This window comes from Megascapheus bottae, chromosome 11 (assembly GCF_031878675.1).
Source record: "Megascapheus bottae isolate mThoBot1 chromosome 11, mThoBot2.hap1, whole genome shotgun sequence".
Classification (NCBI taxonomy): domain Eukaryota; kingdom Metazoa; phylum Chordata; class Mammalia; order Rodentia; family Geomyidae; genus Megascapheus; species Megascapheus bottae.
This window is the reverse complement of record NC_143519.1, coordinates 39,002,178-39,018,778: the sequence shown is the minus strand read 5'-3', so window position 1 is coordinate 39,018,778 and position 16,601 is coordinate 39,002,178. Positions and strand designations below refer to the sequence as shown.

The following is a 16,601-nucleotide window of genomic DNA, read 5'->3' as shown; positions in this document are numbered from 1 at the left end:
TGCAATAGTACATGACATATACTTATAAGCATGTAAACTTGAATTCATTTTGAAAGACTGTTCTGAAGCTGTAGGGTTGAATGAGAACTGCTGAGGAACATTTATCCATGAGTACTGCTGTGCATGCCCTGGGGAGGTAATATGAACAGTATGTCACTCTGTGCTTACAGTCATGATAAAAGCAGCTCTGCGCTCATGGTCCTTACAGTCCAGGTACTTTGCACATACTATTTCTTTTTTTTTTCCAGTCCTAGAGCTTGAACTCAGGGCCTGGACCCTGTCCTTGGGCTTTCTCAAGGCTAGCACTCTACCACTTGAGTCATGGTACCACTTCTGGCTTTTTCTCTGTATGTGATACTGAGAAATCAAACTCAGGGCTTCGTGCATGCTAGGCAAGCACTCTATCACTAGGCCATGCTCCTGGCCCACATATTATTTCTAATACTTATAATTTCTCCATATTATTATTATTATTGCTTTTCAAGAAAGGAAAATAAGGCTTAAAGGAGTAGCTTGTTTGTTACTATATATTATTCAAAATTTAAAGTCAATATTTCATGTAAGTGGCTTCAAATCTACACTTAAGATAGTGATAAAGAGGGGCCGGGAGTTTGGCCTAGTGGTTAAAGTGCTTGCCTAGCATGCACGAAGACCCGGGTTCGATTCCTCGGTACCACATACATAGAAAAAAGCCAGAAGTGGTGCTGAGGCTCAAGTGGTAGAGCTCTAACCTTGAGAAAGTCCAAGGACAGTGCTCAGGCCCTGAGCTCAAGCCCAGGACTGGCACAAAAAAAAAAAAAAAGATAGTGATAAAGAGACCACAAAGTAGAGCCGGGTGCATTGGCTCACACCTGTAATCCTACCTACTCAGGAGGCTGAGATCTGAGGATCAAGGTTCAAAGCCAGCCCGGGCACAAAAGAACCTGGGGCTCTTATCTCTAATTAACCTCTAGAAAATGAGAAGTGGGACTTGGCTCAAGGGTAGGGCGGTAGCTTTGAGCTGAAGAGCTCAGGGACAGCACCCAGGCCAGGCCGGATTCAAAAGAGGTCACAAATTGGGGACTTCACCTCTCTGTGTACCATTTTTTTAATTAAAGAATTTATTACATTGATTTTTACATCATATTTTAAATGATGTGTTTAACAAACAGGTATTCAAGAAGGGAATCTCTATATATCATCACTGGCACTTAGATTTTAGAACATAATCAAAATTAGGCTGAGGGTTTGTATGTCCTAGATACATATTAATCTATGTCTGTGCACCATTTTTATTATTTGCAAAACAAAGGAAATGTTATCTTCTGTTTAAATGCATCAGTATCTTAGAGAAAAATAATTAACAAATAGAGTGTTGGTAAGATTCACAACCCTCCTATAGGAGCTATAGTATGAACATAAATATAAAATAGGTACCTCCTAACATGTAATAGGTGAGAAAAGAAAAAAAAAGTAACAATTAGAGCACAAAAGTATTGATCCCAGTGAGGTAGAAGCATCAGATAAGATAGCATAATATTTACACTGAATCTTAAAACATAGGTAGGATTTGGATGAATGGAAAGAAAGGAAAATCAGCTTAGACAAGGAGACAACATTTGTTGGAGTAACATTTATTGGATAATAACATTTATCGGAATAACATTAAAATAACATTTATTGGAATTTTAAATTACTACTTAAATACAATTAATAGACCTCTCAGGACCATCTTAAAGACATGATCTAATTTTTGTTTCATAGACCAAGTTGAGACTTGCTGTCTAGATTGCCATGTTTTCCTTCTAGGAGGAAGAGACACTGCAGGACTGGGGGGGAAAGGAGGCCCTTACCGCCTAGATGCCGGACACCCAGTGTATCAGATCTCTGACGCTGAGAAGGATGCAGTTCCTGAGGAGGTCAAGAGAGCTGCAAGAGAAATGGGCCAGAGAGCATTTCAACAGAGGTGAGTGTTCTTTCTGTACACAGAACAGCACTGGGGACTAATGCATGTGCACGCAAGCCTATGTACACACACACACACACACACACACACACACACACACACACAGTGCTAAGGCACAGAGGCTATACCCTCTGACATTTTAGACACGTGCACAGTTAGTGAGCTTAATAAAAAGTAGGCTTCCTCACAGCCAGAATTTGAAGGTTAGAAGGAAAGCAGTAGAACTTTCCAGGAAGGGAAAACACAGTCCACAGAGGTACGGGGTAGAATGGTGCTGATGAAACAGATGGGCAGTGAGGTGGCATGGGGAGGCCATGCCAGCCAGTGAGGCCTTGAAATCCAGGTGGATTTGACCTTCAGAGGGTAGAAAGTTCGGGCCTATTTTGGATCCATCTAAAAAGTAAGAGGAATCCACATGATGTTTTCACCGAAGTCTACATGTGTGCTTCAGCTAAAAGTGAAAACTACCAAAGAACCAGCCATAGCTCCATTTATACTGAGGGACTTAGTGGTTTGAGATACAAATTTTATACTTTTGTGTTCAACAAAAGGAGCTCGGTGCACTCAGGGGGAAAAAAAAGCTTGGTGAAGTATGTGTGATATGCAATTCCACCCACATAAAAACATCTGCTATTACATTGCGTGCTGTGCTTTCACATCCTGTAAGTAAACAGTACAACACAATAGAGACAAAAATATAGGTCCCATCAGCCACACCCTCAAGAAAGCCTGGATGTCCCAGCAGGTAAATAATCCCCTGGTCCTTAGAGGCAAGAGGATAGCCCTCTACTCTTCTGCAGCTGCCTTAGACACCTTCGACAATGTACTTGTCTTCACTGTGTCTTGACTGTGCTTTTCTGGTACAAAAGACTAGTGGGCCTTCCTTCTCCCCTCCCTCCTCAGAGAGATGATAGAAAGCCATTTTAGGAATGGAAGTAGTTTCAACTGCTACCAAAAAAAAAAAAAGGTCAAAAGGCCAGGCATGGTGCTGCACGCCTGCCATCCCAGGATGGAGGTGGAAGGATTTCAGCTAGAATCAGGTCAGGCCTACATAGCAAGACCCCAGCTAAGAAAACGGAGCAGGAAGAGAATTAGTTGGAAGTCTTATTGGAATTAAAATATTGCTCTACATTTCATATGAATAGTAAGTGTCCATTAGGGAAGAGAACCTAATAACTAGATATGCATCATCAGTCTCCCCTCCCAACTAATGAGTTGTTATTGTTGCCAGGAGCAAGTTCTCACAAGTAATTATCTAGTCTGTTTTCCAAAGCAGACAAGCAGATAGAGCAATCTGGTATACAAGTGTCCACAGGGATGGAGAAAGACTGTCAGTGGCACTTGGACACAAGTATACAGCCTTTTCCTCCTCCATTGCCATGAGGGATAAGGAGCCTGTTCTATTAAGAATCATTGTCCAACAAAGGAGAGAGATCATAGGATAAGATAACTGGATTTACTGGACACAAAAGAGGCAGCAGAACGTGGACAAGGGAATAAGTGGAAAGAGTGCACCTTTTACTACAAACTGCAGCAAAAAAAAATCTCTCAGTTGATGTAAAAGTAAATACTAATAAGGTGATTGAAAGAAAAGAAGTGCAAAAGGATATAAATGAAGGGGAAAATGAAAATAGATCCAAGTAAGGACAGGGTCACAGCAAAACACCAAGAAAAAAATGTTGCTTTCTACTTTCATGTAGAAGCAGGACTTTCAACCTGTTTGTTAAATATTCCATTTAGAACTGCTGAAAAACATTGAGCTTTTTACTTTGGGACCTTTTCAAACACAAAATAAAATCGAAAAAACAGGAATAATGGTGCACACTTAGTAGACAGAGACTGGGAAGTTCAAGGCCAGCCCAGGCAAAAAATAAACTTCATGAGTCTTAATCTCAACAGAAAAAGCTGTGCATTATGGTGACTGTCAGTCATTCCAGCTGTAGCAAAAAGCATAAATAGGAAGATCATGGCCTGGACAAAAGGGGGGGGGGAAAACACCAAAAAGTTGAAGCAAAAGGGAAAGATGCCTGGTTCAAGCAATAAAGTGCCTGAGTTCAAACCCCAGTACCATCAAAAAAAGGAAAGAAGGAAGGAAGGAAGAAAGGAAGAAGAGGGGAGTGAAAGAGAAATGGAGAGAGAAGGAGGGAGGGCAGAGGGGAGGGGAGGTTAGTGGTTAATTAGAGATAAGGGAGTCTTAGGGACTTTCCTACTCAGTCTGGTTTCAAACCACATTTTTAGATCTCAAACTCCTAGGTTGCTAAAATTACAAATGTGAACCACTGGTGCGTCACTGCTTATGTTATGTGAGAAGGGGTCTCACAAAACTTTCTGCCCAGACCTACCTCAAACTGAGTTTCACTGATTCTTATCCTGCCAAGTGTCTAGGATTACAGGAGTGAGTCACTAGCTCAAATAGTTTCAATTCAAGGTTACTTGAATCTGCAGGTACAAATTCCACAAATGTCCAGCATTGACTGTAATAGCATCATCATACTTTAATACTTTGAGATCAGAGACTGGCTGAGGTGAGACAGTTCTAGACGTCAGCCAGACAGTGAACTCTACTGTCTCAAAGAACCTAATATTACTAATTGGTTCCTCATGTGATCAACGCAGTGTTTATTTATAAGACATGCATAACATGTAACAAACATTGTGCCAAGAAAAAGTGAATGAAATAGGCAGTGAGATAGTTTACACATGTAAGAAACCTAGCATGGGCCCTAGCTGTGGAAATTGCTTCCACTTCTATTTGCAAAACTAATCAGTCTCACACAGTAGATCTCAACTTACATTGGTTTTCCTCATAATTGATTCAAAATTATAGTAGTTATGTCTAACATATAAGAAAAAGTAAAATGAAAGCTAAAATTCCCAGACTCTTACGTCACAATAAATACACCCTTTAAACAATATATTGTGCCAACAAAATGCAGTACATTCACATCAATTGCCAGGATGTGAAGAAGCTGTGCCCTGCAGTTTTAAGCAGAGTAAAAGAGGCACAAAGATGTATTTTTAGCTTGTGTGGCTTTGAGAATATTAGTGATGGAAGACTTCCCTAACCTAGAGACTTCAATTTCCAGCTTTCATTCTCCATTCCTTTTTGCATTCCTCAGTTTTTAGAAGTAGTGATCTGCTTTTTACATCTTGTAGGTGGTGTTTGTGAATACTGACAAATCTAGAATATGATTTCCAGATTTCTTCATCATTAAAATAGCATGTGATGTGTCCCGGGGTACAATGCGATTGTCCTAGAAATATCCCTGTGAGTAGATTTAATTCAGACCTCTCAACAAAGACCACTCTGCTGCAAGTGACCTACATACATGCTGCTTGGCTTCTTTAAAAAAATTATTTCATTGTCAGGGTGATGTATAGAAGGATTACAGTTGCTTTCATAAGGTAGTGAGTATATTACTTCTTGAACATTGTTCAAGAAGAACATTGTCCATGTTTTTCTTCCACTTTCCCTCCTCCCCCCCCACCCCCTGCTTGGCTTCCTTTTTCAAATACATACTGTGTTGTACCTGTGGTGCACATATGCACACACATGCAAGCGTGTACACACATGCAGGTATTTCATCTTCCATTCCCTCTCCTGTCCAGTTAATTTCTCCCCCAACTGCAACAGATCAGAATTTTTTCTAGTCAGTGTTAATCTCTTTTGCTGAGGAAAGAACACAGTGAAGTGGATTGGTGGCATATTCTGTAGCATTCACTGTGCCCAGTTTCTGTCAGCCTAGACAACTTGAGATCTAACTGAATGTAGCAAAGATTTGTAGATACATTCAGACATTGCCAAAACTAAACAGAGAAGAACTGTTCAGTGTGAAGACCTTGTTGCTTTTCAGAATAGTTAATAAGATTGAGAAGGCCACCTGGACATGTCACCTCAGGAAGCAGCCACTCAAATGTTACAGTGGACTTCTGTACTTCTGTGTTTTCAAAGTGTTCAGTATTGTTTACTCAGCATCACTTTGTGCCAGGAGGTATCCTATATATTGGAGATTTAAAGAAGAAAATCAATATGTGGTCTTAACCCCCAAAGAATAGTATAGAAAAAATAAAGCACATCACAGATGGTATATTTTGCTTTGTTTTGTTTTGTTTATGACTGGTCCTGAGATTTGAACCCTGAGCTTCTGTTGCTCAAGGCTACTACTCTACCACTTGAGGCAACTTAAAAACTGGGCGCTGTGGCCTATGCCTGTAATCCTAGCTACTCAGAAGGCTGAGCTCTGAGGATCAATGTTCAAAGCCAGCCTGGGCACAAAAACACCTGAGACTCTTATCTCCAATTAACCTCTAGAAAATGGGAAGTGGGATCCCCCACAGTTGATGAGTGGATCAACAAGATGTGGTATTTATACACAATGGAATTCTATGCTGCTGTCAGAAAGAATGGCATTTCCCCATTTGTGAGGAAATGGAAAGACTTAGAAAAAATCATATTAAGTGAAGTAAGCCAGACTCAAAGGAACATAGGCTCAATGGTTTCCCTCATTTGTCATAATCAGTAGAAACCTTGGGCTCTCCTAGCAGAGATTTACAATAGAACAAAACCTAGATACACAAGGCCATATAGAATGACACTAAATGAAAGGACCTCCAGGATATTGAAACAAAAGCCATATAGCGCGTGATTGTTGTCCTTAATGTACTATGTTATCTCTCATCTCTTTTGTTGTCTCTTGGTTATCTGATATTGTTGCAGTATTTCACTTGGTTATCTTATATATTGTATATATGTATATTTGCTTATTTGAAGTTGGATAGGGAAGGGAGGAAAACAAGATGAGGGGTGGAGGTGGGGGGAGGAAAATTGGGATGAAGACATGAGAAAGGGTATCAATGTATGTGAAGTAATGCACCTTCTATCTGGTGAATATAATGTAATCCTTCTATTAATTACAATAAAAAATATATATAGAAAAAGAAAATGGGAAGTGGGGCTTGGGTCAAGGGTGGGGCAGTAGCCTTGAGCTGAAGAGCTCTGGGACAACACCCAGGCCCAGGCGTAGGGCAATAGACTTGAGCTGAAGAGCTCAGGAACTTCAAGCCCCATGACCCACATAAAAAAAGAAAAGAAACAGAAACAGAAAAAGAAACAACTTAAAGGAGGAGGGATTTGTTTTAGCTCATGATTTTAGAGGATTTGGTCCATATTCCTTCGCTCTGTTGTGTTGGCCCACTGGGCCATGGTGTAGCAGAACGTCGTGATGTATCTCATATGTCACATATACAGGCATACACCATACCTGTATGCAGGAGGCATGCATCATGAAGTGCTCACCAAGGTGTGTGTTTGGTGAACTGGGTCTCACATACTTCCTGGTGGACAGGGCACAGAGAGAGAAGAAGGACTTGGGACAAGGTATCATCTTCAAAGGTACCCTCATCATAAAGTTTCTAACACCTCCAAAACTAGCACCACCAGATGGGGAGTTCAACCCATGAGGCTCTAGAGGACATTCCATATTCAAACCATCACATAAGGGTGCATGATGACACATTAACTTCACTTGCTACAGTCTCTAAAAGAAACCGGTGAGCACTCTCCTAGAGATTTGTTGCATGAACTGCTCAGCTACTGACATATATCGTCTGGGATATGGCAGCCATGTACCATAGAGCAGAGACTATGACCCCACTGTTGGGAGTTTGAAATCGTCAGGATAAGAATGTATATACGATAAAACAGTTAAATACACAATGCAAATTAGGACTGTTTTATTGTTTCTGTTTTGTTGTAGAATGCAGTTTGTTAATCATTTACCATCCCATCATTAGACATCCCACCTTTTTTCTTTTCTTTTTTTTTTTTTTTTTTTGGTCAGTTGTAAGGCTTAAACTCTGGGCCTGGACACCGTCTCTGAGCTCTTCAGCTGAAGGCTAGTGCTCTACCCCTTGAGCCACAGCCCCACTTCCAGTTTTTTAGTGGTTAATTGGAAATAAGAGTCTCTCATTCCTTAATGCCTTGGCTTGCTTTGAACCGACGGAGATCCTTAGATCTCAGCCTCCTGAGTAGATAGGATTACAAGCATTAGCCACTACACCTAGCCTCCCTCCCCCTTTTTAAAAATTCTTTTTGCCAAGTCCTAGGCTTGAATTTAGGCACTGTTCCTGAGATTTTTCACTCAAGACTAGAGCTCTACCACTTGAGCCACAGCTGCACTTTCAGCTTTTTAGTGGAGATATGAGTCTCATCTGCTTTCCTGTCTAGGTTGGTTTCAAGCTTTGGTCCTCAACTGTCAGCCTCCAAGTAGCAAAGATTACCACTGGCACCCAGCAACATTACCCTGTTTTGAATCTGGAGTCATCTCTATAGACAGCTCTTCTTTCCTTTTCCTCTCCAAGTCAATCAGCATGGCCAAAGTGAGAGAAGTCAGATACTGTAGGAACATGATGTAAGCCATTGTCTTCTTTCCCACTCTGGTTCCAGGCTAAAGGAGATCCAAATGAGTGAATATGATGCCGCCACCTACGAAAGGTTTTCAGGGGCTGTTCGACGTCAGGTGCACTCCCTCCGGATCATTCTGGATAATCTACAGGTAATCTCTCACTTATAAACCAAGGAAATAAATTGGGTCCAAAGCTAGACTTATCCCAAAACAGTTGGAGAGCTTGTGCGGTGGCTCACAGCTGTAATCCTAGCTTACTTAGGAGGCTGAGATCTGTGGATCGAGATTCAAAGCCAGCCTAGAGACCTATCCATGAGATGCTTATCTCCAATTAATGTCCAGAAAACCACAAGTGGTGCTGTGGCCCAGATGGTAGAGCACTAGCCTTGAACTGGAGAGCTCAAGGATAGTGCCCAGGCCCAGATTTCAAGCCCCATGATAAATAAATAAATAAATAAATAAATAAATAAATAAATAAATAAATAAATGAATGAATGTTGGAGAAAGTTATCTCAATGAATCAGAAAAAAAAAAATTAACCAGTGCCAGGATGTCTGCATAAAGCTATAAACTCATGTCATGGCATCCTCAGTTTAGTTTCCAAAGAAATATAGTTGACCTCACCTTTCTTTCCTCCTGTCCAGGAAACAGTAATTTTAACATTACCCTAAAGAGACACTCAACTTCCTGAGTCCTCTCATGGAAGATCTATGAATATCTCACCTCCAGTGGAAAGTTACTAGTAGAAATCTCTCCCTAAAAATCATGTTGCTGTCACTGGAGAAACACATGAGCATTTTGAATTATCCAAAGTGTACCTTTCCTGGTCCCCTGCTCCTCCACCCAAGTCCGCCCCTTCTACAACCTAACCTTTCAAAGTTGCACAAAACTCCTGGCTCCACAGAATCAATGGATAACTGCTACGTCTCCTTTTAAAAAGTGACTGACAAGTTCCTCTATTTCCTAAGCAGAGAATATTATTTCTAGGCAATTTGCACCAATAATTAAGGAAGGTCTGAGTAGTCCCAAGTGACGTATTTGACTGAATTATTTAGTCTAAATAAAGCCTCATTTCAAGGAAAAAGGGGACATGCCCCACTTCTCCATACTTCTCTACTCTGATATTTCCTTTACATCAAGGGTTTGAACATGATTAACCCTTTCCCTCTTTGGTTCTTATTTGTAACTCTTCTTCTGAGGGAAGTCTTATTGTTTGAGAGGTATGTGTGGGCTAGAAGTTCTGTGATGTAGTTTTGATGCATCGTCTTAACCCTAAACTCTGGGGGAAAACTATCTTTCAAAAGATCTAAATTGTCAGCAGATTAAAGAAAGTTTTGTCATTTCTTTTACTTTTCATGTCAGACGGGTACTGTGCCAACGTCGTAACAAGGTTTAGAGGGTGGCACATGGCACACAAGTGCGTGACAGTCCAATCCTCACACTTATGAACCGGACAAGGATCCTCAAAGTTTTGTCATTTCAAGAGGACAGATCTATAGCATGATTTGCAAAATGTCTAATTTCAAAATCTATAGAATATAAGAAGCAATTTTGCTCTATATGGAGTTACTTAGGATTAAACAAGGTCTCTTATACATTGCATAAATGACTCCCATGATAGAATGTTTTTCTGTAGGCACCCACTTAGCAAATATTCATTGCCATAGGCCTTGAGGGGATCTGGACAACTGCCAGATGGGCTCTGAGCTTCCAGGCAAGGCTCATAGGGGACAGGAAGTTGAATGCTATACTGAGACTGAAGAATGAGTCCAACTTAATCATTCATCTAATGCACCAGGCATTAGATATGGGTTAAAGATGAAACAAGGCCTGTACCTTCAAAGAAGGAACTCCAAAAAGACAAATAAATGACTTATTAGGTTATATGGAAAAGTTTATAGATGATGAAATGGGACAAGTAAGGAAAGCTTTCATAGAGAATGTGATGCTTGAGTTCACTCTTGAGAGATGCTAAGGAATTTCCTACGTGGTTGAGACATTCCAGACACAGGAAACATCAAGTACAAGTATTCAGGGATAAGAGAGAGCACAATGAATACTCAGTATGACTGAGAAGAGTATGAATGGGTGGGAGAAGGTGGGGAGGGAGGAGACTCACAGAATCCTGGACAGTAAATCATAGATAGCTCCCAATGCTGGGAAGATATGCAAAAAAAAATCCTTTAGATTTTATCCTCTGGATAAAAAGATACCAGTCGAGGATTTATAATACTAGAAAAGGCCAAATAATATATTTTTTAACTAAAAGAATCAGATTCCTTACCTGGATTATGTATTGGATTATGTTTTCATTTGACTCCATGGTATAGTTGCTTTTACAAGTACCAGAACATTTAATCTGCATGTCAACTTTATAAAACAAAATAGCATTAGGTTTATTAAATCCAGCCAAACAAGAGAAGTCAACTCCAAGTCATAGCATACAAACAAAACTTGTGTTTGGCATCAAGAAAGGATTTTTCTGCAGACATCACAGGCATGAGACCATATTCAAAAATGAAGTCCAGTTTTGCTTTGCTCTTTCAAAAAAAAAGAAATGAAAGGACACTGAAGGTTATGAGAGCAAGCAGCAGGTAAGATGAAGTGGACAGAAAACCAAATACAAATCCTTATACCTAATACAAATCCTTAAAGGAATTGAGTTAGTGAATTACTAAGTATTCTCAAATAGAAGAACTAGGGCTTTTGTTGTTGTTGTTGTTTATCAGTTGTATAACTTGAAACTCAGGGTCTGGTCATTGTCCCTGGGCCTCTTTGGGCTCAAGGCTAGTGCTCTACCACTTGAGCCACAATACCACTTCCTGTTTTTGAGTGGCTAATTGGAGATAAGAGTCTCACAGGGACTTTTCTACCTGGGCTGGCTTCAAACCACCATCCTCAGACTTACGCTACCTGAGTAGTGGGATTGCAGGTGTGACCCACTGGCACCTGGCTAAAACTAGTTATTATTTGGGGAAGTTTTTATTTCTTCTTCCATGGAAATCTAAAAAAGAGAGAGGAAAAATAGGTTTAAATAATATTAGGAATTATAAATTATGATTTTTAAAAATTCAGCATAATAATAATAACAACAAGCATTTATCGAGCATTTATCATGTGCCAGACATTCTGGTAGGCACTTGCATTGTCAGCATTATCCAGAACACCTCTATCCTCATCCTCCTCATCATTATCATCATCATCATCATCATCTTCTCAGTTTCAGTATTACTTACTGGCTAATAGTGCCAGCATGTCGTCAGACAGACTGGATTCTGTAAAATGGAAATGAAAACTAAGGAGTAGTGATAAAGATTACCTCAGATGATCAGTGTTAGCCATTTTAAACAGTCCCATGCATAGCTTTCTCTCCAGGAGGATTAGCTTCAGCATTATCTTTATTGTACCTACTTCATATTGATTGGCCTGGATTGCAAGCAGATATGCAGTTAAGCACTGTACATTTATTGTATTATTTAATCTGTGTGCTAATCGTGAATGGCTTTGTATATATTATTTTCTACATTTCATAGTTGGAAACCATGAAATATAGATGTTTTGCCTCCACTATGTAAATAAGGACACTGAAGATTAAACAGATGGTTTAACTTGTCATGGGTTATATGACCAGTGAACCACTGGCACCCAGCCAATACAGCATTAAAAAAAAACTATCTTATTTGATCTTTAATTCATAAGGGACTTACTCTCATGTAGGCCTTCTAGGTCTCCTTTAGGGAGGTAGGGCTTCTTAAAAATACATTTACTCACCAGGCACAGTGGATCACGCCTGTAATCCTAGCTACTCAAGAGGCTGAGATCTGAGGATTGAGGTTCAGTGCCAGCCCAGGCACTAAAAGACCGTGAGACTCATCTCCAATTAATCACTAGAAAATGGGAAGTGGGGCTAAAGCTCAAGGGATAGGATGATATCCTTGAGCTGAAGAGCTCAGGGACAGTGCCCAGGTCCAGAGTTCAAGGCCCATGACCCACCAAAAAAAAAAAAAAAAGAAAAAGAAAAGAAAAGAAGGAGAGATAGAAAAGAAAAAGAAAAAGAAAATGCACTTACTCAGGAAGCTCAGATTTAAGGATTGCAGTTTGAATCTAGCCTAGGTAAGAAAGTCTGTGAGACTCTTTTCTCCAATAAACTACTGAGAAAAATCCAGAAATGTTACTGTAGTGGAGCACTAGCCTTGAGCACAAAAAAGCTCAAAGACAGCTGCCAGGCACTGAGTTCAATCCCCAGGACTGGCAAAAATAAATAAATAATATATAATATGTAATATATTTATATATAATACATGTAATAAAATATATTCTGGGGGCCCCAGAATGGACATAGAACGAGAATTGTCCCTTTCTTTCTGTCTTCTGCCAGTCCTGTGATCCTCTAATTGGCTAAAATCTTTCAGCTATTTTGAGGTTTCTGTGTAAACCAATAATCATGGGTGTTTCCTTGGTGAGCATAGGCAATCCTGTCTAGCAACTCATTATTCTCCTTACTTGAGTGACTTCCCAAAAGCCCTGGTTCAGGTCCACGCATTGGTTCTAGGTGGCTGGACTGAGAGATTTGAAGAACAGGAAATGCTGTTGCCATCCATGAAAATGTCTGCCTCAACATAGACCTGTGTCATTCTCCTCAGTTAATATCGCTACCCCCAGTAACCTTCCTTGGCCTCTTGATCAGATTCTATATGAATATCATACAAGTCTGATTGTCGGATCATTTTTCCTTTCTTGAATCCATAGCAAGGATTTCCTTATTAGACTAGTGAAGTTTCTAAATACATCAGTTATACTCAGTTCAGAATCCCAGTGTCTGATTGCAACATTCCCTAACAGAACAAAATATGCATTCCCACAGAAAACCACTGATTAAAATCATATCTTCTTTCTAATGCTTTTTAATCTACCATCAGTAATTTCATCCTCTGTCTTAACTAAATTAGCCTTTCTGTGATTGCATTGGCTGCGTATCTCCATGAACCTATAATTATGTTCTCTCTTCCTCTCATGTTTCAAAATGAACTTTTGTCCATATAAATCATGTTTTTGATCACTAACCATGTGGTATGCCCTATGGTTGGCATAGAAAGCAGCAAAACTGATAAGATATCATCTTCCTAATCAAAGTTTTAATCTTGAGGGGCAAAAAAACCTGATACATAAATAGACCATTTCAATTTAATCAGCTAAGTGTCTATACATATCAAGTTATTGCTTGGGTCATCACTAAGTCATCACTTAGGATGAAACAAAGACCGAAGAGAAAGATCCAGTAGGTGCTGAAGAGAAGGGCAATCCAAGGGATAATATGATGAGCACCACACAGATAAACCAAGTCTGTATGCATGTAGACAAATGTGTGAGTCATTAGTGAGCTGTGTAGTTGGAGGAAACCCACAGAGAAAGTGTCATCCGAGTCTGAGCAGGAAGATGCAGCTGGTTGCCTTTGGTAACTACCGTGTCTTCTAAGGGTGAAGTGAAAGGCCAGCAGTGCCAGTGCTTCTGTGGGGATGGGCCAGGTTCTTTCCACTAGTCTGGACAAATACTTTTAGGGATGATTTACTGAAAGGATGCTGATGATGGAATACAAATTACAGACTCAAAATTTTAAACATTAAATTCAACACTAAATGTCTTTGTCAAATTGCATGTTGAATTTCTTTTTTCAATTAGCATACACTTGCTCTACTGGGGATTTTGTTGTAAAATGTCACATGCATGCATGCAATGTATTCCAATTAATCTACCTCCTTTTATAACTTTCCCCTTTCCTTTCCATTCTCCACATACAACTTTGACATTTTTTTTTTGCCAGTCCTGGCTTGAACTCAGGGCCTAAGCACTGTTCTTGGGTTTTCACAAGGCTAGAGCTCTACCACTTGAGCCACGGCACCACTTTTGGCTTTTTTCTATGTATGTGGTACAAAGGAATCCAACCCAGATCTTTGTGCATGCTAGGCAAGCACTCTACCACTAGGCCAAACTCCCAGCCGACTTTGACATGTTTCATTATTCTACTTTCATACTTGCTGGCGATCTATTTTGACCATATGCATTCTCTTTGACCCACGTTGCAGATTGTGAAGCCATAGTGTAAACAAAGGAGCTTTGAATCATAGGCTCTTTACAGGATGGCAGACAGTCCAAAGTGAGGAGGGCTCAGAGTTTGAGGGTGGCTTGGAAGTGGGCAGTGGAAGAGAGGATATGAATCTCAAGGACCTTGAGCACCAGGCTGAGGAGGCACAAAAGAGTCTATAGTCAGTGAGGACAGTGCTTGGAGAAACGACAGATGTGGTCTATCTTCAGGAAGTGACAGTGCCATAGGGAGAAAAATTCAGAAAAGAGAAGAGGTGGAAGCCAGAAATCAAACATAAAATTACTTTAAGAATTCAGATGAGAAGTGATAGGAACCTGAAACATTGCAATTGATGTGCAAATGGAAAAGGTGAAACGGATTCACATAGTTTGGAGGAAGTATAAGAGGACTAAATTGGGAGCGAGTGAGGTGGTTTCAAGCACTAGAGGACAGAACTTGAAAGCATGTGAAGAAGTAGGACTTATGAAAAAAGCAAATGTCTGCTCTGGATTTTGTTGTGTTTTCTCACTGCAAGGCATTTGTAACTATGTTAAACAGGATACTTGAAGTTTTTAAGATGTGAACCTGGAGTTCCAAGTCAAGACCATATCAGGTCTATGAGTATATCTGTATCTGTAATGTTTTGATTATTTAAGTAGGGGACAGCCCAGGCTAAGAGCAGTATGTCACATGAGGTAAGCATATAAAGGGAAGAGAGGACATTTTGAGGAATGTCTGCATGCCAGAGAGAACAGCAATGTCCTTGGTTTTTTTTCCTATGTCAGTGGCAGTGAGAGGACAATTTTGGACCAGTACAGCCTGGAAGTTGAAATTAGCATTTGCATTTAACCTGGTCTTTGCCAGATGCCTTCCTCCCTGCACCCATCCACCCCCCAAAAAAGAGAATAATACAGCAATAAGCTATAAAGGGTGAAAATACACAAGAGTGTAGGAAATAGAGATGGTTACTAATGACACACAACCTTTGAAGAATACTCACTGTATACAGTGTAATGAGTCTCTTGCAAAGGCAAATAGTAAGCCTTCTGAGAAACTGCATGACTAGCAAGTGTGTGTTAGCCCCATTAGTCTCATTCACAGACCTTAACAGGAGAGGCAGGAAAGCAAGAGCACCCTGGCTCTAGGAAGAAATGCATCACTTGACCTCCATCCTGTCAGTGCCAGGTTGCAGCATATAAGGATAAGGGCGGAAGAAGTGGAGCGGCTACAGGGTTTGTGAAGCACTCAGCACTGAGGTGGAGTAACAGCTCTTCAGGATGCAGAAGGAAAGGACGATGCTGGACTACACTCTTTTCCTCAGAAAATGTAAAAGTTAGAAAACATCTGCTTTGTGTTTTGTCAGAGAAACTCAGAGTATGTGAAGTTAGACACAGACTTAAAAGAGATTTGGCTAAGAAACAATGAAGGAGTTGAATACAATGGGGAAAGACTGAGAAAATTAAAAGGGTAATGCCAAAATTTAAATCTACCTGACAAGCTTAACAGAATCAGTCTTAATTCTAAATATTGATGTGAATTTAAAAATTTTAGGGCCAGGAGTTTGGCCTAGTGGTAGAATGCTTGCCTAGCATGCACGAACACCCGGGTTTGATTTATCAGTATCACATACATAGAAAAAAAGCCAGAATTGGTGCTGTGTTACCCAAGGACAATGCTCAGGCCTTGAGCCTAAGCCCAGGATTGTCAAAAAAACAAACAAAAACAGCTTGAAGAATTAAATTTTACAGAGCCATGATCTGGCCCAATCTGTTGTAGAATCAGTAAGTACTCAGTAAAAAGATGTGGAATGAGCATGTTTCTTCAGGAGACTCTCTCCCCAAAAGAACACATATGCAATTGTTACAATAATAGCCTGGGTACTAGTGCCTAATGCCCGTAATCCTAGCTGCTCAGGAGGCTCAGATCTGAGGATCCAGGTTGAGAGCCAGCCCATGCAGATAAATCCAAGAGACTTTTCTCTAATTAACAGCAGAAAGCAAACACTGGAGATGTGGCTCAAGTGGTGGAGTACTAGCTATGAATAAAAGAAAAAGTTGAGCAAGAATACAAGGCCCTGAATATAAGTCCAGGTTTAGTGTTTAGATCATCTTGGAACATAACAGATAATCAGAAAGATATATATATATTTTTTTTTGCCAGTCCTGGGCTT

The 16,601-nt window shown here is 40.1% G+C and overlaps 1 protein-coding gene and 1 non-coding gene across 2 annotated transcripts in view; one reads left to right on the top strand and one right to left on the bottom strand.

Moving 5' to 3' along the window:
• Positions 1 to 16,601, top strand: part of Vwa8 (von Willebrand factor A domain containing 8) — a 281,874-nt gene that overhangs the window by 242,751 nt on the left and 22,522 nt on the right. Inside the window, 2 exon segments of the mRNA XM_090342080.1 lie at positions 1,789 to 1,945; positions 8,391 to 8,499. Coding sequence (XP_090198206.1) covers positions 1,789 to 1,945; positions 8,391 to 8,499 — 266 coding nt within the window.
• LOC150056920 (small nucleolar RNA U13) lies at positions 9,706 to 9,810 on the bottom strand. Its single transcript, XR_016537188.1, has one exon. It is a non-coding gene; the product is annotated as a small nucleolar RNA U13 (small nucleolar RNA).